Below are 26,994 nucleotides of genomic sequence, written 5' to 3' on the forward strand. Positions count from 1 at the left end.
GGGTCCAAATCTGTTACATTTTTATCAAATCACAAGCTAACACATTAGCAAGAAAAATATGACAGATTATGAGACATAAATCTATCAAGTTTCATTAAAGGCAACATAAACCTTAACGTGTGCACCAATAAACGAAAATCCAGTAAGAACTTAGCCATCAACCATAACGGATTGCACATACAAAATGAATAAGACAATAGCCCGACGGAGCTCAACAAAACCTTTGTGGAAGTTGCATTTTAACATTAAAAAATAGTCAACAAGAGCCCAACAAAACTTTTGCAGAAGCTTACTTGCAACAGAGGAAAGAAAAACAACAACAACAGAGCACACGGGGCAGCCCCCCTCCCCTAACACACCAAGAAATCTTCCTAAGTGAAAGGGAGCACAACAATGATGATAGAGGCAAGCAAGCAGATTTGGCAGGGAAGGGATTGCAATACATGTAGACAAATTCTCCCCCTATCCCTTCAAACTTTTGATTCTCCCTTGGAAAAACTCTGATTAGATTCAAGTCCCCTCAAAAGAATCTTTGCAAATCAAGGGTTTTCTACATGTGGGTATTGAACAGGGGTGAAAATATATGGTATCTTTTGCAATACATGTATGTGTATTAGATATATGAACATGGAGATTTGATTGCTTGCAATAGAAAACAATCACATGTACAAATCTTGTTGTGTTACTAACCTTTTTTATGTTATCAAATCTATAACAGGAAGCAGATCATGGGAATCAGCTGCAACAACACAAGCTAAAGAAAACAAACTACAACAAATTCAATTGACAATGCTAGCAAGCAAGAAGGAACCAAATGGAGAACACAAATCATAGTTACTTATAGGCAAACAACACTTAATCTTCGGTTCAGAGTAGAAGAACTTCAAAGAAATACATAAATTATGTTGCTTCCTGCAGGAAACACCATCAACAAATATGGATGAAGATATAGAATGTACTCAATTACCAAAGCAGGATAGAGGTGCACACAAAAAAATACTCAGAGGCAACAGAAAAATATGAATGCAATGTTTATATTCAGTTTTTATTGAATCTAACAACATACATGCATGTGCATTACATCTATGTTTGTTGACAGGACACCAAACAACATCAAATTAGCACAATGAGCTGGGCACAACTTTTGATTTTTCTCAAATGATTTGTAGTCAATTGCTTCTTCCAATGATAACAACAGAAAGCAACATTATGGATACAAATGATCAACTATCAACATACATGATGGATGCACCCATAGACAGCTTTACAGGACTTCTAATAGCACCAAATTATTTTGAGGTACAAGTTTTATTATCACTTCTTTGGTTTCTCAATTGGTAATAAGTATCTCCGTGCGTAACATTTTTGGTTTACTACAAACTAAAGGGAAAATTGTTGCTTTGTAGAACAACATGCTGATCACAACAAGCAGGATAAGCAAAGAAAGAACTAATTATACATCAAATGTGTCTAATAGCAATGAAAATGACTATACAGGCAACACGAATGAAAGAACATTAAACTACAACAATCAGGTAACCAGAAAATTAACAACATACAACAGGGTGCAGAGAAAATAGAAAACTAACAACTAATAACCTGGTTTTACTGCAGATTGATATTTCGGATCCTACGGAGGAAGAACTTGAGGAACGCTGGGACAAAGATCTGTTCAAGCAAATACAAGAGACTGAGGTAAGGTGTTTTTGTATATAGAACCAAAAGTTACTTTTTCATACATACATGACTAAAAAAATGAAATATACATTATAAATAGGGACAGGAAAGCATGGGCAGCAAACACGTCAAGAAATACAAGAAGAGCTAGAAGAACAAGAAGAAGTTGAGAACAAATTTCAAGCAGATGATCAAAAAAAACTTGAAGAAGAAGATGTTGACAACTTTTTGGAAAATGAAAAAATAGCATCAAGTCAGGGGGAAGCTGTAGAGATAGATAGCAAATATGTTCCGCATGAAGGGATGGAATTTAATACAATAGATGAAGGGCATAAATTCTTGGCTGGATTTGCATTAGTGATAGCTCATCATGTGCGGACACAAAACAAAAGAAACAACAAGGTCATACGAATCACCTACAAATGCAACAGATAAGGACTACAAGACACATCAAAAGAGGGCAACACACAAGAGGAAGAGGTAACAACATAGAGAGACACAAATGTGCTAGTTAAGATAAATTGCAGGTGTTGTATGGTAATCTCAGAAAGGAAAGGCATATGGATAGTTACAAGGCTGAACCTAGAGCACAACCATCCATTGAGTACAGGAGCTTAGTATTTTAGAGCACACAAAAATATGACATACCAGGAGAAGAAGATGATAAGGACCCTACATGAATGCAATATTCTGGCCAAGAAGATGATGTACCTATGATCATTCCTCCGTGGTGGTCTTGGGGCAAAACCATACAGGGATAAAGATATCTCAAACTACGGAGGAAAAATTAGTAGATAGACTAGTCAGAATGACATGAAGCAAGCTAACATGCACTTCAATTTTGTTCTAAATGAAATTTATCTCATTTTAACTAAATTTATAAAATATAATAACATGTGAAATACTAAATAAGTGCAAAATAAGACATATTTCATGGTGGATTAATGAAACTAGTTTGATGTGATAGACGGTAGATGTTGATGCTTATGTTTTTTAAAAAACTCAATGAAAGTTTAAAAATTTAATTCAGAATGAAGTTAAAGAGAACGTATTGAATAAGAGGGTGTGAAAACCTTTACAACATGATTTATAACATACAAAAAAATATTCTTCATGATTTATAACATACAAAAAAGATTTTTTTCTTATTTTTTAAAAAAATCGGTAATGCTTTTGTGTTCTTTACAGTACCAATTGTGCCATTCATCTCATTTTGATTCATGTGAAATCTTATAGTTTCCTAATATATTCACGACATATTCATTCTATTTTTTAGTGTACCTGTACCAATGTTAGGAATCTTTCCAATTTGACATGACTTAAAGTTCATGTCCTATTCACTCGATTGGACTTAAAGTAATAAGAAAAACTACGCAAAGGACTGTACTGTACTCCGTGCCACTTATTTCAAAATTCAAGATTCAAAACATAACCGTTTAAATTGTACATGTATTGTTATTTTTAAAAGATATTACTTTTAAGTTGACATTGCATTTACCAATCAGGTACGACATTTCTTTTTAGAGAGTGCACCTTGGTACAACATTCTTTTCTAACATATCATGGTACCGTAGATGTTCAAACCATGAATACTCTGTCTGTTCCGTGTATAAACCTGTTGTACCACAAATAATATACCAACAAATTTATCACTAACATACCAAACACCAAATATTTAAGGTCAATTGTTTTTCCTTTTTACATATATGTACAAATAAGTACAAAACAACACCAAATACATTGGCACAACTACATCAAGTGGAAAAAGAAAAATCAAAAAAATCAGTACAAACCTCTGCAGCCTTCAACCACATCAACGAGTTGCCCCCACCCCCGCATCCCAAGGCTGATGGCTAGAGCCTGATGTACCTACGTAAGGCTCACGCCTGTGGACGAGGGGCCGAGGCCACGGGAGCAAGTTGGGCATGGAGCACTAGACGGCCGCGCTCCTACGCTAGTGCTCCACTAGCCTGCGCCAGGGCCCCTTCGCCTCGCCGCTGTCTCTTCTGCGACTTGCTGGATCCAACCATCATGGCGTGCCTCGACCCACGCTGTGCCAAATCCAATTGCGGGGACCGTGCCCCCGTCTCACCAGCCACTGGGCTTCGAGGAGAGAGGTAGAGGAGAGAGATGTTCAGATAACTTTGAAAATGCTTGTGAAGGGATGGATGGGTACATTGATGATGCATTTTCTATACATGTACATGGGGCCTGCTTGCACAATTCTACATATAAATCAGACAATCTACCCACTGATACGAATCGCACAGTACTGAAATGGAACATGAAGAGACAAGATAACACCTATCTCTACGAGAAAAAGATTTTGGTAAAAAAAATTGCGTAGTACTATGGTCATGCAGCAGGATCGATTCGTGTTTATCATTTAAGAAGCCCAAGGCTATGAAACGTGAACAGTCCAGTCGGCATCATGGACTCCAAACAACCGACGACGGGTTCTTAAACGAGGTAGCCTACCCACCCCGCAAAATCACCGTTCGTGGCCGGTGTGACCCAGCTGCAATTTTTTGCGAACTAACATCAATTTGTCTGCAAAGTCTACTGGATAAGAGAAAAACCCGCGAGAACCTGTAATGACCTGCATGCCGTAGTTTCATTCCCTTGCCGTTGCACGTCGGCCTTCCACTACCGGAAAACTCAATATTCATCCTGAGGCTTAGTACCGGTTGGTTTTTAACCTGGTACTAATCTGAGCATTAGTACCGGGAATAAAGGCTAGTTTTTCAGGAGCCCTCCGTGACCCCCTTTAGTACCGGTTGAAGCCACCAACCGGTACTAATGTGCCTGAGGACCTTTAGTACTGGGTGGATGCTTCACTCGGTATTAATTGGTAACCTTTAGTACCGCTTGAAGCCCCCAACCAGTACTAACCTCCCTCCTATAAATCAGGCGTCGTCTTCCTCCTGCCCAAGCCATTTCCTCCAGCTCGGGCTTCATCCATTCATGGCAAAATAGGGGAGGTGCTACCAGATTTTTGACCATTTCGTGGGATTTCACTCATTCAAGTATTCTAAAGGTTAGAAACTTCATCCTCCCTTGATACATGGTTAGTATACTAAGTTTATGCTTTGGAGTTAGAGTAATTTGTGATTTTTAGAATAAGGTACCATGGAGAAAATTTTCATTTATATGCATGTGTTATATATGTTTGAGCTACAATTTTTGGATGCTATGTTTCATATTAGTCAAAAAAATTGATCAATATGGGGTTAGAGGGATAATTTCATAGTTTAGTCCTTTAGAAATATGAGCTAAATAAATTATGGGGAAAAATATAATTTACTCATATTTTAGTCATTTGCAAATATGAGTGAGATAAACTATGTTACATAGAGATAATAAGATTAAATAGAGTTATGTAATTAGTCATTTTTAGAATAAGCTATAATGGAGAAAAATTTCAATTATATGTAACGTTTGAGCTAAATAAATTATGAGAAAAAATATAATTTGTTCATAGTTTAGTCATTTGCAAATATGAGCTAAATAAATTGTGATACATAGAGATGGCTGCTACTGCTGGAGGGAGTGGCGATGGTGGGGGCAATCGTTGTTGCTCTCACGACAAGGGGAAAACTATAGTTGGCCCTTATGATAAGTCAAAGAAAATAAGTACGTGGGAGAGAGAAATGCTTCGTTATTTAAGCGAGTTTGTAAGATCGTTTTTTAACATCCGGAATTTTTTTGAAATGTTAATGTTTGCAAAAATGTGGCTTTTCAAAAAAAGAATCATGCTTCATGTGTTTGCTCAAAATTATAAGGTTGTCTTCTTGTGCTCTTTCTAAATTCCTAGTAATTAATTTAATTAAATTGCTTTGTGTGCTAGGACAATCTCCATATTAGCGTGATTTGATTCTTAATTGGTTTCTTGCTTCTTTGTGTGTGGTTTATTTGAATTCTAAATTCAAATATAAACCAAAAGCTAATTAAACTAACTACCCTATCTAACTTTTGGATAGGCCTAAACCACCTCCCAGCTCTTTACATGCAAACTCAGTCAACCCACTAACTTACCCGACCTGCTCTTTTCAAAGTGCCCTAAAATTTCTTAAATGAATTATGATGATATTTTCCGACTCCATGAATTAATACTTTGCTATTTAATTCATTACCAGAAAATTGATAAAATTCATTTGTTACAAACTTGCGAAATAATTTTTTATCAATTTATTTCGCGGTTCAATAATGTCACCCAAACTCATCTGTAGTCCTAACCTCCTTCTACAAATATCTAATCCTCACCCTCACTCCTGTCAATCCTCTCAAGCCACCGCCGCCATCTTCTCTCTTTCTCCTCTCCTCAGTTCTTTCTTCTCTGGCAAGAAGTTATCGCTAGCAGCTCATCCTCTCTGCTCATCTTCCACCCGAAACAAGCAGAGGGCAAGTGCTCCCAGCGATCTCCAGCAGCCTCCAAGAACCAGACCTCCAGCTACTTCTGTGATGAGGACACCACGAGTACATCTACACCAGCAGCACCTCAGGCGCCTCCAGTTGCTCCTCCACCTCAGGCGCCTACAGTTGATCATCCAGTTGGGCCAATCACTCGAGCCCGTGCGAGAGAATTAAACTTCATCATGCTGTTAAGGAACGAAGGCCCAGTGGACTAAGAAGATGGCCCAACAGGGCAACCCAGGTGGGGCGCCTAGGGTTGGGAGCCACGGCCCTCCCCCTGGTCGCGCGCGCCCCCCTCCTGCCATGGCGCCTCCTCCGGACTCCAGGGGCTGCGCCCCCTTTATTTAGTCGGAGTCCCTTTTGTTTACAACTTGAGTTTTGTTTTACATATAGCTTTAGCTACTCTCGAACACGCGCAAATATGTGCTGTCCTCGTGTGATTTAGAACTCCACCTTCGAGTGATATTGAGATTGCTCGTGTCTTTTTCTTGTTCATTTTTTGATTGTGTGCAGGAAACGATCTTCGTGATCAGGCTGATCTCGCACTGGCGAGGTTGGTAACCATCGGGAGTTGGTTCAGCGATTGCATTGGCGCTTTAGGTTCACTCGTCGTAGTCGGATCGTGAGGGTCTACTTCCACCAAATCGAAATTATCTCCACTCACCGAAAGATCGGGCACTCCGCCTCTATCAAGTGGTATTAGCTTTCCAGGTTGATCAGTGAGTTTTAATGAGTGCTTTTCCCTTCCTACAGTCCACAAAAATCAAAACAAATTTTTTTTCAGGTTAGATCCTTGTCCCAGCAACCGTTTAGCCTCGCACATTCTTTCAATAAGTGTGTTTGTTGAATTTGTGTGCTTACTCGTTCAATTGTTGCTGGTTACTTGTGTTTAATCTCTTGTTTCTCATTTTTCTTCTAACCCTAGTTTTCACCGCCGCCGTTCCGCTGCTCGCCAATCCTACCACGCCGCACCCACCGCCCCCCCTCGTGCTGTCCCCTCGCGCGAACACCCCCCACCCCTCGTGCCGCACCCCCTGGTCGCGACTAGACAACTACGCCGCGCCATCCCACCCCTCCGATCGCCCCCTCCCCTGTCAAAAAAAAAGATATAAAGCAATAAAAAAAAGGAAAGTGCAAAAAAAAAGGAAAGAAGCAAAAAAAACCAACAGGGAGAAGGAAGGTGATCCGGTTTGGTTCGGTGGAAACTCCCCTTGCGCGCACCGTGAACCCCCCTGGGTCGCGACCCTCCAGGGCAACTCCGCACCCCCCTCCCCACGCTTATCGTGCCCTTCCCCACGCACCCCGTGCCAGCTTTTCATATCCGTATCTTCTTTTTACCGGAATACCCCTGTACTTTCAGAAAAAGTGTGTGCCGCAATTTGCTGTTTAAGATCCTCTATGTTCATATTATCGGTTTTGAGGACTCCTGAAGAAAAAAAAAATAAAAAAACATCCAAAAAATAGCTTTTTGTTGCGCCCTCTACACCTTTGCCACCTTCCTTGTTCAACTTTCGCACTTGTTTCCAGCAGCATTTGTTTCATGTTTAGCACTATAATTCAACTTTGCATTATTGTTTGATTGTGCTAATCCTTGACTTGAGTGCAGCCTACCCAAAACACCACATAGTTCTACGACGAGCTGACTTTGTTTCCAGGCAATCGCTGCTCCAATCTTTCGAGAGTTCCTCCGGTCGGCTGCAGGTTGCCCCTGTGTGCTAGGTAAGAACGGATAAGACATTGATAACAGCACTAGTGTGAGCACCTTGTGAGCCGTTACACCCCTATTTTGGCGTCGGTTTTGTGTTTGTGCTAACCATGGCAAGTGAGGACGACAAGCAGGATGAACAGCTGCAGGACATGCGGACACAGATTGAAGGAATTGCCGTAGACATCAAGACGATGCATGAACGGATGGATTCCACGGTCACTACGGCGAACGAGCGGTTCGATCAGCTCGACCTCGCGCAGACAGCCACCATGACCATGCTCGACACCATCGTGTCACGCCTCGATGCATTGAACACGATGGTCACAGATTTCCAGAAGGATTACGGTGGTGACACGGAGCAGGACGGTGGAGACCGTCGAGGCCGTGCTCACCGTGTGCCACGCCGTCCCGGTAATGATTCTTTTGCTAAGATAAAATTTAAAATTCCATCTTTTAATGGCAAATATGATCCTGCTGCATATCTTGATTGGGAATTAGAAGTCGAACAGAAATTTACATGCCATGATATTCCTACTAGTTCTCAAGTTAAAGCTGCTATTAGTGAATTTACTGATTTTGCTTTAATTTGGTGGTGTGAATATAAACAAAAACATCCTACTACAGCTCCAACCACATGGGATCAATTAAAAGCTGCTATGCGACACAGATTTGTACCTTCTTATTATGCCCACGATTTGCTTAATAAAATGCAATGTTTTTAGCAAGGTTCACAATCTGTAGAGGACTATTACCAGGAATTGCAAAAAGGCATGATTCGTTGTGGGTTAGTTGAGGAAAATGACGCTGCTATGGCATGTTTTTGTGGTGGTTTAAACCGTGAAATTTAGGATATACTTGATTATAAGGAGTATTATGATATGACCACATTATTTGAATTTGCTTGCAAAGCTGAACGTGAAATGCAGGGACGCCGCTCGAAGCCATATTCTAACTCTTTTGCAGGACAAAGCTTGACATCCGGTTCAGCACCCGCGCCCCCTACACCGTCCACGCCCACCACTACACCGCGTGAGCGGGCAGCCACTTCTGCAGGTGCTCCCCCGTCCACAGGCGCAGCGCCTTCCATAGGCCGCACATGGGATATTCAGTGCCATCGTTGCAGAGGATTTGGCCACGTGTTTCGGGACTATCCGAACAAGCGTACCTTGCTCATTCGTGATGATGGTGAGTATTCTTCCGCTAGTGATTCTGAAGATATTCAACATGCTATGCTTGCCACTGACCATGCAGCAAAAGCGGAAGTACATGTCAACCCGGGCGACGCCGATAGGTATGAAAGTCTTGTTGTGCAGCGTGTTCTTAGTACACAGGTCGCTCCGCCCGAGAAGAATCAGTGACACACTCTTTTCCATACCAAGGGCGTTGTGCAGGAGCGGTCGATTCGCATCATCATCAACAGCGGCAGCTGCAACAATTTGGCGAGTACCGCGCTGGTTGAAAAGTTGTCTTTACCACTCGTAAGCATCCAAATCCATATCACATTCAATGGCTTAATGATGGTGGGAAAATTAGAATTACTCGATCGGTCCGTGTTCCTTTCTCCATGGGTGCTTATTCTGATTTTGTCGATTGTGATGTTATTCCCATGGAAGCATGCTCTCTATTACTTGGGCGACCTTGGCAATATGATACTGATAGCTTGCATCATGGTCATTCAAATCACTATTCTTTCATGTTTAAGGGTTAGAAAATAATTATATATCCAATGACACCTGAACAAATTCTTAAAGATGATCTTGCTAGAGCTGCTAAAACTGCTAAACAACTTGAACCATCGACCTCTGTTAATTCTGAAATCAAGTTGAATGCTCCTATTTTGCTTGCTACACGTGCTGATTTTGATGAGTTACGCGATGCTCCTTTGCCATGCTATGCCCTTATATGCTCTAGTGTGCTCGTTTCACTTGATGATGCACCATCTTTGGATATTCCCCCTGCGGTTGCTAACATTTTGCAGGAGTACGCTGATGTCTTTCCAAAAGATTTGCCACCGGGACTCCCACCACTTCGTGGCATTGAGCACCAGATCGACCTCATTCCTGGCGCACAGCTTCCGAACCGCGCACCGTACCATACAAATCCGGATGAGACGAAGGAAATCCAGCGCCAGGTACAGGCATTGCTTGACAAGGGTTATATTCGTGAGTCTCTTAGCCCTTGCTCCGTTCCCATGTTACTTGTTCCAAAGAAAGATGGCTCATGGTGTATGTGTGTAGACTGTCGTGCTATTAATAACATTACCATTCGCTACCGATACCCTATACCACGCCTTGATGATATGCTAGATGAGCTTAGTGGTGCCATTATTTTCACTAAGATTGATTTGCGTAGTGGCTACCATCAGATTCGCATGAAATTAGGTGATGAATGGAAAACGGCTTTTAAAACGAAATTTGGGTTATATGAATGGTTGGTTATGCCGTTTGGTTTGACAAATGCTCCCAGCACATTTATGCGTTTGATGAATGAAGTTCTGAGGCCCTTCATAGGATTGTTTGTAGTTGTCTATTTAATTTGATGATATCCTCATTTACAGCAAGTCTATGGAAGAGCATTTAGAACATTTGCGTGCTATTTTTGATGCGTTGCGTGCGGCCCATTTATTTGCTAACATCGAAAAATGCATGTTTTGCACACAACGTGTCTCGTTTCTTGGCTATGTTGTTACTCCACAGGGCATTGAGGTGGATAGCAGCAAGATCGATGCCATTCGGGCGTGGCCTACACCGACGACGGTCACACAAATTCGAAGCTTTCTTGGCCTTGCAGGTTTCTACCGCAGGTTTGTTCATGATTTTAGCTCCATTGCAGCGCCTCTACATGAGCTTACAAAGAAGGATGTCCCCTTTGCTTGGAGTGATTCGCAAGAGGTTGCGTTCAGCACCTTGAAAGATAAGTTAACCAATGCTCCTCTCTTGCAGTTGCCTGATTTTACTAAAGTGTTTGAGCTTGAATGCGATGCTAGCGGTATTGGGCTAGGTGCTATTTTGTTACAGGAAGGAAAACCGATTGCTTACTTTAGCGAGAAATTAAATGGTGCTAGCTTGAATTATTCTACTTATGATAAGGAGCTTTATGCTTTAGTGCGCACTTTGCATACTTGGCAGCACTACCTTTGGCATCGCGAGTTTATAATTCATTCTGATCATGAGGCTTTAAAACATATTCGTACCCAAACAAACCTGAACCGTCGTCATGCTAAATGGGTAGAATTCATTGAGTCTTTCCCTTACATTGTTAAACACAAGAGCGGGAAGGAAAATGTCATTGCTGATGCTTTGTCTCGTCGCTATACCATGCTGTCACAGTTAGATTTTAAAATCTTTGGCTTGCAAACTGTGAAGGATCAATATGTGGACGATGCTGATTTTAAAGATGCTTTCCCCCATTGTATTCATGGCAAACCATGGGGCAAATTTCACATACAGGACGGGTTCCTGTTTCGCGCTAACAAGCTGTGTGTTCCAGCTAGCTCGGTTCATCGTTTGTTGTTACAGGAAGCGCATGGAGGCGGTCTCATGGGGCACTTTGGCGTCTACAAGACGCATGAAGTGCTGGCTGCCCACTTCTTTTGGCCCCGGATGCGCGTTGATGTTGAGCGCCTTGTTGCACGCTGCACTACTTGCCAGAAAGCTAAGTCATGATTGAACAATCATGGTTTGTACATGCCTTTGCCTGTTCCTACTTCCCCTTGGCTTGATATTTCTATGGACTTTGTTTTGGGATTGCCTAGAACTAAGAAGGGGAGGGACACTATTTTTGTGGTTGTTGATCGTTTCTCCAAAATGGCTCATTTTATACCTTGTCATAAGACTGATGATGCTAGCAATGTTGCTGAATTGTTCTTTAGCGAGATTATTCGTTTGCATGGTATTCCAAATACAATAGTCTCTGATCGTGATGCTAAGTTTCTCAGTCATTTTTGGAGATCACTATGGAATAAAATGGGAACTAAATTGCTGTTTAGCACCACTTGTCACCCTCAGACTGATGGACAAACTGAGGTGGTTAATCGAACTTTGTCAACCATGCTTAGGGCTGTTTTAGATAAACACTTGAAATGTTAGGAAGATTGCTTGCCTCATGTTGAGTTTGCTTATAATCATGCAACGCATTCTTCTACAAAGATGTGTCCCTTTCAGGTTGTTTATGGTTATATTCCTCGGGCGCCTATTGATTTGTTTGCGCTTGATGCTGAAGAGGCCCACACATAGATGCCGCTGCCCATGTTGATCAAATGATTAGCTTGCATGAGCAAACTCAACAAAACATTGCTGCTGCTAATGCTAAATATCAGGTTGCGGGTAGTAAAGGGAGAAAACAAGTTACTTTTGAACCGGGTGATCTGGTTTGATTGCATTTGAGAAAGGATTGTTTTCCTACTTTACGTCGTTCTAAATTGTTGCCACGTGCTGCTGGTCCTTTTAAAGTGCTAATCAAGATTAATGATAATGCTTATATCCTTGACCTGCCTGCGGAGTTTGGTGTTTCCACGAGTTTTAATGTTGCAGATTTGAAACCGTATGCGGGCGAAGATGAGGAGTTGCCGTCGAGGACGACTTCAGTTCAAGAAGGGGAGGATGATGAGGACACCACGAGTACATCTACACCAGCAGCACCTCAGGCGCCTCCAGTTGCTCCTCCACCTCAGGCACCTACAGTTGATCATCCAGTTGGGCCAATCACTTGGGCCCGTGCGAGAGAATTAAACTTCATCATGCTATTAAGGAACGAAGGCCCAGCGGAATAAGAAGATGGCCCAACAGGGCAGCCCAGGTGGGGCGCCTAGGGTTGGGAGCCGCGGCCCTCCCCCTGATCGCGCGCGCCCCCCTCCTGCCGTGGCGCCTCCTCCGGACTCCAGGGGCTGCGCCCCCTTTTTTTAGTCGGAGTCCCTTTTGTTTACAACTTGAGTTTTGTTTTACATATAGCTTTAGCTACTCTCGAACACGCTCAAATACGCGCTGTCCTCGTGTGATTCAGAACTCCACCTTCAAGTGATATTGAGATTGCTCGCGTCTTTTTCTTGTTCGTTTTTTGATTGCGTGCAGGAAACGATCTTCGTGATTAGGCTGATCTCGCGCTGGCGAGGTTGGTAGCCATCGGGAGTTGGTTCAGCGATTGTATTGGCGCTTCGGGTTCGCTCGTCGTAGTCGGATCCTGAGGATCTACTTCCACCAAATTGAAATTATCTCCACTCACCGAAAGATCGGGCACTCCGCCTTTATCACTCTCTCCACCTGCTTGCCATCTCACGCAAATCAGCAAGCACGCCGGTTCCTTTTCCCATCCATCGCAAGCAGCACGCCTCCTTCTGGCCTCTTTCTCCTTTCTCTGTTTGCTTCCACCGCAAGAGCAAATCCACAGCTAACAGCCACTCCTCTTCCCAAATCGCAAGAAGCTAGCGGCTGCAGGCATGGCGTCACCTCTTTTCCTCTTGCTCAAGCGCCACCACTCTCTTCTTCTCTGTTCTTTCCTTTCTTCCAGCGCAGAAGCAATTAGCAGATCATCTCCTCTCCCCACCGATCAGCAGCCCAATTATTCTCCTTTCTTCTCCAATCGGCAACCACCACTACCAACTGTCTCTCCGTGCCCATCTCAAGCCAGCGCCACCAGTTCACCTGCTCCGCCAAGCCGGAGGGCCAGTGCCACCTCCGCCCTGGAAAGCTGCTGCCTTGGGGTCGTGACTGCCGTTTTGGGGTGGCCGGCGAGGAGCGCCACCGCCACAGCAACGACGGCCTGCATCTTCGACGCCAACCCTTCTGCGCCCTCGACACCAAGCTGCTGCCCTGCCTCTCTTCCACAACGACAGGGCTGCCATCCACCCCGTCCACAACCTGTTCGATGGAATGTGCCAAACTGCACAATGATGTTGCTGCGATGGCCACGTCGTCCTCGATGCTGAGCTGCTGCTACCCCTCCTTCAAGCCGCAGCTGCCAAGACACCGCCGTTCCGCGAGTCCACGGCGAGCCCTGCGACGCCTACACCGCCGACCCCCGGTGAGCACCGCCATGAGCTGCCTGCCTGTCCTCTCTATTCCTTGCTGACCAGCATGTCGCCGATGAGACCTCCGAAGCCGCCGCTTGCCCACCTACTCTGTCCGGCCGTCGTGCCGTGGTTTTGTGCAGGGACCTCGTCGGCACCGCTCGCTCATTGCCGCCAATCCCTTGTCCTCGCCGCGGCATGGCCTTGCCGTGACCCCGCGCGCTATCTATCAAGCTGCCATCTTTTCCCTATCTGAACCCGAGCTCTGTCCTGTCCTGCTCGGTGGTGCTTCAAACCATGCCAGCAAGGCTGAGACCACACAGGATTGGTTTACATGCCTTGAACGTGTTTAGCTTAAGCTTGCTTCCTTGATGTTCAGCTCCAGCGCGTGAGCATGCTGGTGTTGCAGACCTGTACTGCTAGCTTTTTGTTTCGGGCCACAAACCATACAAGCAGTAGCTACCGTTTGTAATCCCATATGCCATGTAACGTGACCTTCTGACCTGCTGACACATGGCCTGTGTTTTCTTTTCTTTTTCGGAATTAATTAAATCAAGCAAAGGATTTGTCTTTGAAAATTCATATAAAATCAACCGTAGCTTAGAAAAATATGAAACTAGTTTCATTATTTTTCTAAAATCATGGAGCACTCGCTAGAATAGCTTTTGGAGTTATTTGGTTCTTTATTGCTTCTCTGTTGGAGTTTATTTGTAAATAGATCCTCGTTATTTATTTTAATCACATAATTAGGATCCCGATCCGAAGGACTTGGAGGATTCCGAAGACCCAAGCTACTTCAAGAGGAGGTTAAGCGAAAGATACTCCAGGTTCACGCCCATTCCTACTTGAATACCTATTAGGCATTGTTTAATTAATATGCTAGCGCTTTATTTCTTGCATGATGATCATGAATCTTGCACAACCTTATTTTATGTCGTATACCTTTATTATCCTACTACTATATTATATATGCTATATATACGCAGAGCTGTGCATGCATGTGTATGAGATATTGGGATTAGGATTATTGGGTGTGTGGGGTTAAAACCGGTAGGAGAACACATTTTTGGGATACTTGATGGGGGTGAGCTTTACACAACCCAATCTTCGCATTGAGGGCTTGGGGTCCGCTCTCAGGCGTTCCCTGTTTGGTACCTGTTGCGAGTACACAGTTGAGGAGCATAGGAGTTGGTCGTGATACCTATTATGGGTGTAGTTGCGGACCACGTTGTGGAGACTCTTTTGGGAGTCAGGAGTTCTCCTCGGTCTGAAACCGAGTGGATCGCGATGTTTCACGGGAATATGTTAAACGTGCACACCACTTGCCGACTATGGGTTTAGGTTCAGGCCGAGACTAGTAAGTGCGGTACCATACCTACTATAGGATAAAGTATCAGTGTAGGGGGGAGTCGTGCTAATCTTTTGCCCCCTGTGATTTGCTTTTGCCCACGATTGGTCCCGGTGGGAGTGCTTCACAGTTCCGGGGTGGTCTTCTGCGGGGAACCGCAATTGAGCCTGGATGCAGGGTGGTATCGTAACTACTAGGTTCTTCATCCGGTAGGGTGATGTTCTCTCGGTCGACGGATTGTTTGGGTTCACTCCGAGATGGGTCCAAGTGTACACACTCTGCAGAGTTAAAACTATAAGTATAGCCGCGCCCTCGGTCATGGACAACCCTGTGTCACGACGATTCATTTATTTTGGGAAATCCCTACCCCCCTTTAGCTACATAAGAGTGTTATGAGCCGCAATTGCAGTCGGTGTCGGTGTTTAGACCCGGCAACCTACCGAGGGGGGTGCTCGAGGTAGTATTTAGTGCGTGGGGCTCGTTGAGATCAGGAACTCGATAAACCAATATTATCCCGAAAACCCCCTTCTAGACCTTTCCTACGTACCCCCGTGGAAGGGCTATTGTTTCTTTGGTGTGTGGAAGGGCTATTGTCTCGGCAGTTTGTTGCGTGTGTAGAACTTGCGGTGCACTGCCTCGTCGTCAGATCGCGCAGCAAGAGTTATCAAGTTCACAGATCCTTCAAGAAGATCGGGCCACATCTACTCGTCACATGTAATCCCTAGGCGTGTCCACATCACAGACTTGTCTAGATAGGAGTAGTTTGGGTAGTTTAAGGAACTCCTCAAAGTTGCTGATGACTTCTTTTCTAGAAGCCGCCAAGAGGACAGACTTGTCCAATGAGTTGAATAACTCAAAAGATGACTTGCAGACTTGTTATTACAAGACGTATGTGGGAAATTTAACCCCTAGTAAGCTTTGTGCAGATTTGTGATTACAAGCTGCGAGTTGGGTGATAGTACCCGGGGGAGCTGAATAGCTCTGCGAACCTACTTTTGCAAGTTGCAATTAGGTAGAAATAAGTAGTCGATTTAAGAAAAAATAAATCTGCTTTATTAAATTGTAACTGTACAACTGAGGCTGATGGCCAATTTACATGAATTTGTAAACTAGGGTTAGAATCGACAGAGTTGCTCGATGTTCCACGAGTTGTCAAAGTCTTCGCTAGAGAGGTGCTGAAGCCTATACGATCCAGGTCCAATGACCTTGGAGATGATGACAGGATCCTCACATGGCGAATTTAGCTTGTGCTTGGTGCCTTGGATACGCTTGAGGACCATATCGTCTGTGTTGAATGAACGTTCTTTGACATCGCAGTCGTGATAGCGGTGGATTCCTTCAAGTTACCTTGAAGACTGGACGAGTGCTGCACAGCATGCTTCTTCGAGGCTGTCTAAGTCTAGATGGCTTGTTTCTTCTTCTGCGCCCTCCTCGTACTACTCGACTACTAGAGATTTCCATATGACGTTAGCGGGGAGGACGGCTTCTGATCCGTAGATAAGAAAGTAGGGCGAGTGCCTTGTAGGCTTGCACGGCTGGGTGTGAAGTCCCTAGAGGACATTACGTAGCTCCTTGAGCCACTTGCCCCCTTTTGTGTTGCCAATGTCGTGTAGTATTTTCTTGAGAGCCTCCATGAATTATCCCATTGGCGCGCTCAACCTAGCCGTTAGCCCACGGATGGGCGATAGAGACGTATCGGACGTCAATTCCCCTGTTGTCATAGTACTCCCAGAACTTGTAGTTGTTAAAATTGGAGCTAAGGTTTGTGATAATGCAGTTGGGGAAGCCATAGCGGTGGACGATTTCATCGAGGAAGTCGAGTACCCTGTCTGCCTTGGGGCAGGTTACTGGCTTTACCTCGATCCACATGGTAACCTTGTTGATCACCACCAGTACTCGGTTGAATCCTCCAAGCACCGCAGGTAGTGGGCCAATCATGTCTAGCCCCCAGCATGCGAAGGGCTAAGAGGGTGGTATGGTGATCAGCTTGTAGGCAGAGATGTGTTGTTGCTTGGTGAAGAATTGACATCCTTGGCATCGGCGGACCAATTCCTCGACGTTAGTGAGAGCTGTAGGCCAATAGAATCCCGCTCTGAAAGCTTTGCCCACAATCGTTCTTGATGATGCGTGATTGCTACAAATACCTTTGTGAATCTCCTCCTGTATGTCCTTACCGTCTTGCCGTGAGACACATTTCATGAGGATTCCTAACAATGTGCCTCTTCTGTAGAGCCTATCCCCAACTAGAACATAGTTCTTGCCATATCGTGGGACTTGTTCTACTTCTATTTTCTCTGGAGGTAACTTGTGCTCTTTGATGTAGTCGATGAGTTCTCTAGTCTACATCTACCATCATAACCTCCTGGTCTGGTGTGTCGTAACCTCGATTGGTGGTTGTTGATGGCGCTGGGTCCGTTATGAATGGGCACGCTTTCGTGAGTGCTGGCACGAAAGGTTCAAGTTATATTGTGTTTTTCTGCAGGTACACTAATCGCGTTTGCGTAGGAAACGATATTAAAAACCCGACTAGTTATTATAGGGAGAGACGTAATTGTTGCTTACCACCAGCACTAACCACGTAAGTTCAAAACTTTTTGGCAATTGTTCGGTTGAGAGGATGATTTAGGTCATGCATTCATCATCAAATAAAATTCGTGAAACCAAAAAGCTAAATCATCCTCGCATTTGTGTTTAAAGTTTTATCCTGCGTTAAGGATTATCTAGCTGCTCTTTTCAGCACGTTTGCCTTGTAAAATTCTTTTGGTTTGTTTCCATGTGTGATCTCCAGAAACTTTATATAAGAAATTTTTGTAAAAGCCTTTAATTAAGCTACTTGTGAAATTTGGTAATTTTTGCTCAAAGGATCTATGAGCAATGATAAAAATTGTAACTCCTTGTTGACTGAAATATCCAGTTTGTGCACCTGTTGTAGTTTTACTTTTTCAACTTCCTTAAGGACACTTTTTGCTAGGCACTGCTTAATAAAAGTTGTGAATAACTGATTGGTGAACATTGTGGTAAAATTTCAGCTTAGTTGGATCTCCGGTTTGGGAATTATGCTCAGTTTACTACCGCTCTGTCTCCGAAATTGCAGCATGTACCACCTGTTAAAAACCGGAGTATATCACCCTGGTAGGATCTGTTTTCACTCCACCTCTGAATACCAAACTTGTTACTAATTATCTGAGGAAAATGCTGGTAAAAATTGAAAGTTTTTCAATGAGTCCTTGTTGAGTTATGAGCTTTTCTCTAGCCTACCAGAATCTGCTATTTGTTTCAAGTTTTGATCTCACGTCTCTTTTATCGATCTTTGGTTCCAGATGGTCGCTACTGGGCACGTGGTTCGCGGCGCGGATGGCACCTCCCACTCCGCGTGCCTACACTTCAAGGATTTTCCCGCTATCTTGTGGGATACCTTGAGGTAGTTTGGGTACCAGTCGCCGCCCCTTTATGCGGGACGCGAGTACCTGGAGCACGGGGTGCAAAAGTGCAGCGTGCGCGTGATCGTACCTTCGCCCCTAGAGCAGCCACAGTGGCCACAGATTGAGGTCTTGACCTACGGTTATACCCTTGAGGAGACTTGGGAGTCTGTTGCCCTGCAGGCCCTCACTGAGTTCTGCAGACTACACCCTTTCGAGCTCCTCTTGGATCCGATTGGCTTGTTCCTCGCTAGGGACAGGCTGAATGCGGAGTGGCTGGACAGAATTAACAACCTAGAGCTGTTGGCTGCCACACACCCGTAGCGCACGATTTTTGTTGGGATACGAGGTAGGCTACGCTAGCGCAAAACAAAACTTTTCTACTGCGTAAACCAGGAAAACTGCCGTATATGGATTACGGGATTACCACTCGACGCATTGGTGCGGAAGATTTAGAATCGCGTCAGGGCAGCAAAGTCGATCAGCGTAGTCAAACACGTAATCGATCACGTTGACGTCGAGCAGGTCCTTAGCAGCTCGTCGACGTGCAGCAAGGTCGTCCTCGTGCCACGGTTCGTCGTGGCTCGTGGGTGGCTCGTTGTGGCTCGTTGGCGGCTCGTCCAAGTGCTGCAGGTGCAACACCTCCAAGGTATCCACACAGGCAAGGAGGAAGCGTCGCAAGCCAGATTGCTAGGCCCGCGAGTTGCAACAGGGCGAGGGTGTGGGAGGCACGACAGATGTGTTTTCGGCCAAAGGGATTAAACCCTAGGGCGCCCCCACCCCTCTATTTATAGAGGTTCCTAACGGGCCTCTGTGTCCGAGGCCCATTAGTACTTCTAAACCTAATCCAATTCGGATCACATCCAAATTGGGCTTCCAGCCCCTTAAGTGTGTGACCCTATAGGTTCGGATAAATATAGACATGGCCCGAGTACTCCTACTCGGCCCAATAGTCGGTAGCGGCCTCTAGCAAGATGTGCCAACTCCTATACACACACGAAGATCATATCAGACGAACCGTCACACCATCACGTACCTGCTACTACCTTTGCCTCACGATATTTGGTCTAGCTCCAAGCCGGTCGCTCTTTCTCGATCCTGTGATTCGGAATCCCTTTGTAGGTTAACTCTTAACCGTACGTAGCATGGCCATGCATTTTCGGATCCGATCACACGAGGGGCCCAAAGATATCACTCTCAACCAGAGAGGGACAAATCCCATCTTGATTTGACCATGCCTCACAGCATGCTTCTTGACAAACCCGAAAGCTACCTTTTTAACTACCCTATTACGGTGTAGTATTTGATAGCCCTTAAGTAAGACGATCCACATCTTGAGTACATGCGACAATCTCAGGTCTAAGGACAAAGCGTACATGTTGTGTAAAGAGAGAACTACTTCTCGTGTTTGGTCAGTCCTAACGCATATCTCCACATACGCCTACATTATTAGTTTGACATCTCCATGTTCATGACTCGTGAAACATAGTCATCAACTAATACATGCGCTAGTCTAATATTCATGTGTGTCCTCACATGAACTCCGACTAGGGACAACTTTAGAATAACCATACAAGTAAAGAGTTCCACATATAATTCACATAATTGCAGATTAATTCAAGTAGCCTTTAATCAATATTCAATGAACACAATATACAAATCATGGATACAATCAGATATCATCATCTCTATGATTGCCTCTAGGGCATACCTCCAACAATTTTCACCTTAGCGCGGTGTATGAATGCGCTATACCAACTGATCGAGCTCCAAGGGAGAGCTATGGCTACCTTGGCTCGGATAGCTGTGGATACCCAGGAGGCTCTCACTACCACCAAGAGAGATTTGGTGGATCAGTCGTATGAGCTCATCCAAAGGGGTATGCGGATCTCCGACATGAAGACCCGGATCACCGAGCTGGAGGAGGAGGTGACTGATATGGAGCACGACATGCAGGTGCTCGTAGAGGAGAAGTTAGAGGTTGAGATGGAGCTATTTGTTGTTGATGCCGGATTTTGTCACGTGTTTAGATCGGCGTCAAAGGAGAGGAAGGCGGCCGATGCGGCAAGCAAGAAGCTACAGTTGGGAATTGGCCGATTAGAGCTACAGTATTTCAGCCGATGGGCTGAGGGAGTCAATGAAGACTGGCCGATTGGGAGCCAGAATGGCTTGGCCGATGTGGGCCGAAAGTGGGCCAGGATGATAATTAGTTGAAGATGAAGATTGGCCCGTGGGAAAATAATAACCAACTCTGATGCGGGTTGCATTCTTTTGTAAATATTTGTTATCTTTAAATTAGAGATAGATCCTAGTTGGTTAGGAAATCAGTTGTAACAAAGTATAAGTAGCTGCCTTGTAAGGCTTGTAAAAAACAACACATCAATTAAGAAAACAATCTACTTTTTCCTTGCACTTTACTTTCAAGTCGGCGACTTCGCCGAACCCTTTTCTTTTCATGAGTTCGTACAAGTTGGCAGGGCTGCATCAACACAACCTCCGGCCAATTTGTAAGTTTCGCTTATCGAGTAATATCTAAGCTTTAACTTCGGGCACATCGCTGTTGCTTCGTTTAGATTTATTCACCAGTTATTGATATTAACTAGAATTATAGGTTTTACATGTTGTTTTAGTTTTATCACCAGTTATCCAGCCTGACATACGAACTGTCGGCTTTCATCATTATTTTTGTCTGTTATCATATAGCCGATTAGATCTGTTTCAAGTGTTGCATTTGTAGCATTGTTTAGGTTGCTCTAGTGGCTTCTTTTACAATCGCTACGTGATTATCGACTGTTGAATAGCCGGTCATCTCTACAGTAATTCAGTCGATTCACTGATGCGTCCTTCAAAGTAGATCAGAAATTTAGCCGTTTGAAACCTTAGAATTTAATACTTTTCTTTCCTTATCAATCAACAGGTCAGATTGACTGGCACGCCGCACGAACCGCACCAGGGCGATAACCCGAACAGGAGCTAAGCAGATTCTCCCGGATTGTGTGTCCGACGTCAAGAGCTATCGGCTGATTTTCAGCGTCAACACACTTTTGGCACGCCCAGTGGGACCAGAAGCAAGATCCAAACATGTCGAAAGCTGCTAATGTCTCGGAGGATAACGTCATCAAAATCACTGAGGCAGATCTCAAGGATGACCAGAGGGATGAGGTGGCAAAGGCTATGGAAGCTTACAAGAAGGCATGCCTACAATCCTATAGTCGCACCAGAAGCGGGGAGACCGTCAAGAAGGCTACTCTTCCAACTCGTCATATCACTGTCGCCGAGAACTCAGGGAAGATGTCTGAGATGATCCAGCAGTCTGTCTATCAGGCCATGATCGATCAGTCTAAGGTGATGACCAACACAGTGTACAACGTCGTCGTCAGCTCCATGGTCAACGGTGTGGCTCAGGGGTATCAGGGACCAGTGTACGCCCATCCCATCATCGTGCCGGTCAGAAGCTTCTTAACGGTGCCAAATATGTCTCAGTCGCTCCTCAGCCGATACAGAAGCAGAGTGGGGGATGCAACGCTACAATACCCCTCGGTTATAATGGTGCAACGCCCTATCCATCACAAGCGCCATTTTACACTGCACCAGTTCGCCCCGCACAACCGCCGTATGCAACCTCAGTGCCGTGGGGGATGGCAGGACTACCCACCGACCTGGATCCGTCCACTAGTTACAGAAAATCTCCGATGCAGATGTCATTTCCTTCGGCCTGTCGACCAATACCCCCCGCAATACTTGCAGACTACCTCGGAAATCGGTAGGGGGGCAAGCGTTCCAGATCCACTCAGAACTGCGGCGTCGATAGCATTGTACGATGAGGCAGCGGAAGCACTGCGTCAAGTTGACCCAATGTGGTAGCAGCCATCGGCTCCTCAGCCAATAGTCCAGCCGCAAGATCTGCAGCACGTACCAGCCTATCACCCAATTGTGGTTTCGCAAGTTCAACAGCACGTGCCGATTCCTTAACTAGTTGTGCATCAGCAACAGCAGCATCAACAACAAGTGGACTGGGTCGCAAGGATAACGAATATAATACAAGACCAGTTTGGGTTGAAGCCAAGGGTACAGGCTTATACATACAGGACGCCGTACCCACCCGCATACGATCTGTTGCCGTTCCCTCATCGGTACAAAGTGCCGACTTCACCAAGTTATCGGGCCAAGAAGACACGTCCACAGTGGAGCACATTAATAGATTCATCATCCAGTGTGGAGAAGCTGCTGTACAAGACGCTCTAAGGGTGCGTCTGTTCTCGTCATCCCTGTCCGGGTCGGCCTTTCAATGGTTTACGACACTACCACCCAACTCCATAGTCACTTGGGCCGATCTGGAAAAACAATTCCACAAATACTTCTATGCGGGGGTCCACGAAATGAAACTCTCAAATTTAACTGGCCTCAAACAGAGAAGGGATGAGTTGGTGATCAGCTACATATAGAGGTTCAGGGAGGTCAGGAATAAGTGCTACAACGTGGTTTTGACCGACACCCATGTTGGAGGTATGCCCTAGAGGCAATCATAGAGATGATGATATTCCATTTGTATCCATGATTTGTATATTGTGTTCATTGAATATCCATTAAAGGCTACTTGAATTGATTTGCAATTATGTGAATTGTATGTGAAACTCTTTACTTGTATGGTTACTCTAAAGTTGTCCCTAGTCGGAGTTCATGTGAGGACACACATGAATATTAGACTAGCACATGTATTAGTTGATGACTATGTTTCACAAGTCATGGACATGGAGATGTTGAACTAATAATGTGGACACATGTGGAAACATGTGCTAGGACTGACCCAACACGAGAAGTAGTTCTCTCTTTAAACAACATATACGCTTTGTCCTTAGACCTGAGATTGTCGCATGTTTTCTAGATGTGGATCGACCTACTTAGGGGCTATCAAACGCTACGCCGTAACAGGGTAGTTATAAAGGTAGCTTTCGGGTTTGTCAAGAAGCATGCTATGAGACATGGCCAATCAAGATGGGATTTGCCCCTCTCTGATTGAGAGTGATATCTCTGGGCCCCTCGAGTGATCGGATCCGAAAATGCATGGCCATGCTACGTACGGTTAAGAGTTAACCTACAAAGGGATTCCGGATCACAGGATCGAGAAAGAGCGGTCGGCTTGTAGCTAGACCAAATATCATGTGGCAAAGGGAATAGTATGTATATTATGTTGTGATGGTTCGTCTGATATGATCTTCGTGTGCGTAGTTGGCACGTCTTGCTAGAGGCCGCTACCGACTATTGGGCCGAGTAGGAGTACTCGGGCCATGTCTATACGTATCCGAACCCATACGGTCACACACTTAAGGGGCTGGAAGCCCAATTCGGATCAGATCCGAGTTGGATTAGGTTTAGAAGTACTAATGGGCCTCGGATCCAGAGGCCCGTCAGGAACCTCTATAAATAGAGGGGTGGGGGCGCCCTAGGGTTTACACCTTTTGGCGAAACACACCTGCCGCGCCTCCCACACCCTCTCCTGTTGTAACTCGCGGATCTAGCAGTCCGGCTTGCGACGCTTCCTCCCTGCACGTGTGGATACCTTGGAGGTGTTGCACCTGCAGCACTCCGACGAGCCACGACGAGCCGACGACGAGCCGCGGCACCAGAGGCGATCTTGCTGCACGTGAACGAGCTGCTGAGAAGCTGCTGGACGTGATCGACTACGTTGATCGACTACGTACGACTACGTGATCGTCTTCACTGCATCGACGCATATCTACATCTTCTGCACCAGTAGTGCGTCGAGTGGTAATCCCGTGATCCCTATACGACAGTTCTTCCTAGTTATACGCGGTAGATTTTTTGAATTGCGCTAGTGTAGCCTACCTCGTATCCCAACAGTGGTATCAAGAGCCGTAGCTGCTTAGTTTTGGATTCGGGATGTGTTATGCGAGTTTTCTGTTTGATCTATGTCCTGGTTTCGTGCCCTTGCTGCAATGGTAGTGTAACGACATACTCCTACCGGTCGGTTTCCGCCATCGGAGTTAAGTGATACACGTAAATCCAGTTGCAGTGAGCGAAGATCAATATGATTGGTCGAATCGAAACCCAGGGTCATACACCAGGCGCATTAGATGTGCAATGGTAGATGAGATCTACTGCCGGGGTCGGGATTTTTGCCGTATGCGTATGCTTTGGTAAATCAGCCGTAACTTTTCGGTACGAGGATTGGGGCGAATTTTATATGAAAATTGATCTACAGAAAAAGTTACACATGAAATTCAACCGCTTCGCCGTTTTTGGCGAAATTAGATTTCCCAAATTCGGCTTGGAAGATGGAGTTTCGGGCCTCCGAAGTTTGGAACGTTAGGGCGCCCTAACTCTATTTTGCAGGATGTATGTATGTATCTTGTGATCAGTATGGCCCCATTGTGTATGTGATGCATGTGTGTAACTCATTCGTGACCTGCGTGTCGCGCGTACGGCAACACGGCAGGAGCCATATGTGTTGTCACCTTAATGTATTTAATGGTCTGCGTACCAATCTGTGATGATCCAAGCAACTATGTAATCTTCATTACTAGATTCTTTACTAGCTATTAGGCGTAATAGCATGCTCTAGTTCTTGGAGGACTCATCACCAGGAGGATGGCGCACATGGAACATGGAGATGGAGATCACCATGGTGAACATGTTCTATGGAGATGGAGATCACCATATGAAAACGGGCCATACTGTGTCACAGCTGTGTGAATGCTATTCTGTTTATGTTTTACTTTCTGCATGCTGTGATGTTAGAAGTAGAACGATCCCTCACAAAGTTTAAGTTAGTATGCCCTCCCAACTAAAACTTGCACCGTCCCATGTCTTGTACAATTAGTGGTGGGTCTATGAAATTAGGGTGCCACTAGTTTTCCTTGACTAGACGGGTTTGTGTCGGACACTTACACGCATAAGGGTTGGTTTGCTTAACAAGGTTATCTTAACGGTTAAGGACCTTGGGGCATAAAGGTTGGGCGCCGAGACATAGAGATGTCACCCAACAACAGGAGTCATATGTGATATGATTAGCAAAAGGTTGCTTACCGATCTACCTCGTTTGCTAGCGGTGATGCTAAAGCTCACTAGTAGACTTGTTAGTTGTGGATCCTGAATCACTAAGTTTCAATAGAGGGATATTGATTTTAGTGGGAGTAGATTCTGTTAAAATAGTTTAATGTGATTTGCTCTATCATGGATACATTTGTCTTAGTGTATTTTGCATTACTTTGTTGTAGATTAAATGGCACCTAGCAACACCACCACATCGTTTGCTTTGCGTTCGGTCCTTGAGAAGGACAAGTTGAATGAAACAAACTACTCGGATTGGATCCGTAACCTGAGAATTGTTCTCAGGGCCGACAAAAAGGAAGATGTTCTAGACACCCCACTACCACCAGTACCTGCTGATGATGCATCTGCTGCCGTTAAGGCTGCTTACAAGAAGGCATTTGATGCTAATCTTGAGGTAAGCTGCCTTATGCTTGCTTGCATGGAACCCGAGCTGCAGATGCAGTTTGAAACAAATCATGAGGCACACGATATGATCGTGGCGCTTAAGGACATGTTCCAGACACAGGCTAGGACCGAAAGGTTCAATGTGTCCAAAGCCTTTCTGGAGTGCAAGTTAGCAGAAGGCGCAGCAGTAGGACCACATGTAATCAAGATGGTTGGTTACACTCAGCGATTGGAGAAGCTGGGCTTCCCAATGGGCAAAGAGTTGGCCACTGACTTCATTCTTTCATCTCTTCCGCCTAGCTATGGGAACTTCATCTCGAACTACCATATGCATGGGACGGAGAAGGGTCTGAATGAACTGTGTGGTATGCTCAAGACAGCAGAGGTAGACATTAAGAAAAGCGCTAGTACCAGCCATGTGATGGCTGTACAGAACAAGCCTACCTTCAAGAAGAAGGGCAATTCTTGGAAGAAGAAGGGTAAGGCTGGAGTGTCCAAGCCAAACCCAGCGCCCAAGGCTAAAGCTGGACCTGCTCCAGATAAAGAGTGCTTTTACTGTCATGAACTTGGTCACTGGAAGAGAAACTGCAAGCAGTACCTAGCTTCCTTGAAGAATGGCGGAAGTAAGAGTACTTCTACCTCAGGTACGCTTGTTGTTAATGTTATAGACAACATATTTCTTGCTGATACAATTATTAATTCTTGGGTATTTGATACTGGATCGGTTGCTCATATTTGCAATTCGATGCAGGGAATGATAAGAAGTAGAAGCGTGGAAAGAGGAGAAGTTGATTTCCGCGTGGGCAATAATGCAAGAGTTGCTGCTTTGACCGTCGGGACGATGCAACTCCACCTCCCGTCAGGATTTATTATGGAGTTGAATAATTGTTATTTTGTTCCTAGTTTAAGTCGAAACATTTTGTCTCCTTCATGTTTGATGAAGGATGGTTATTCATTTGCGAGTGAA

The 26,994-nt window shown here is 44.8% G+C and overlaps 1 protein-coding gene across 1 annotated transcript in view; it reads left to right on the plus strand.

The window, feature by feature from the left end:
* The first annotated feature begins 12,870 nt into the window (after positions 1-12,870).
* Positions 12,871-26,994, plus strand: part of LOC117849205 (uncharacterized) — a 32,777-nt gene continuing 18,653 nt past the window's right edge. The window contains exons 1-2 of the mRNA XM_072292407.1: positions 12,871-13,816; positions 14,553-26,859. Of these exons, the coding sequence (XP_072148508.1) occupies positions 25,813-26,859 (1,047 nt within the window). The 5' untranslated portion in view covers positions 12,871-13,816; positions 14,553-25,812. The remainder of the gene's footprint in view (positions 13,817-14,552; positions 26,860-26,994) is intronic.

The sequence above is a fragment of the Setaria viridis genome, chromosome 3 (genome assembly GCF_005286985.2).
Source record: "Setaria viridis chromosome 3, Setaria_viridis_v4.0, whole genome shotgun sequence".
NCBI lineage: Eukaryota > Viridiplantae > Streptophyta > Magnoliopsida > Poales > Poaceae > Setaria > Setaria viridis.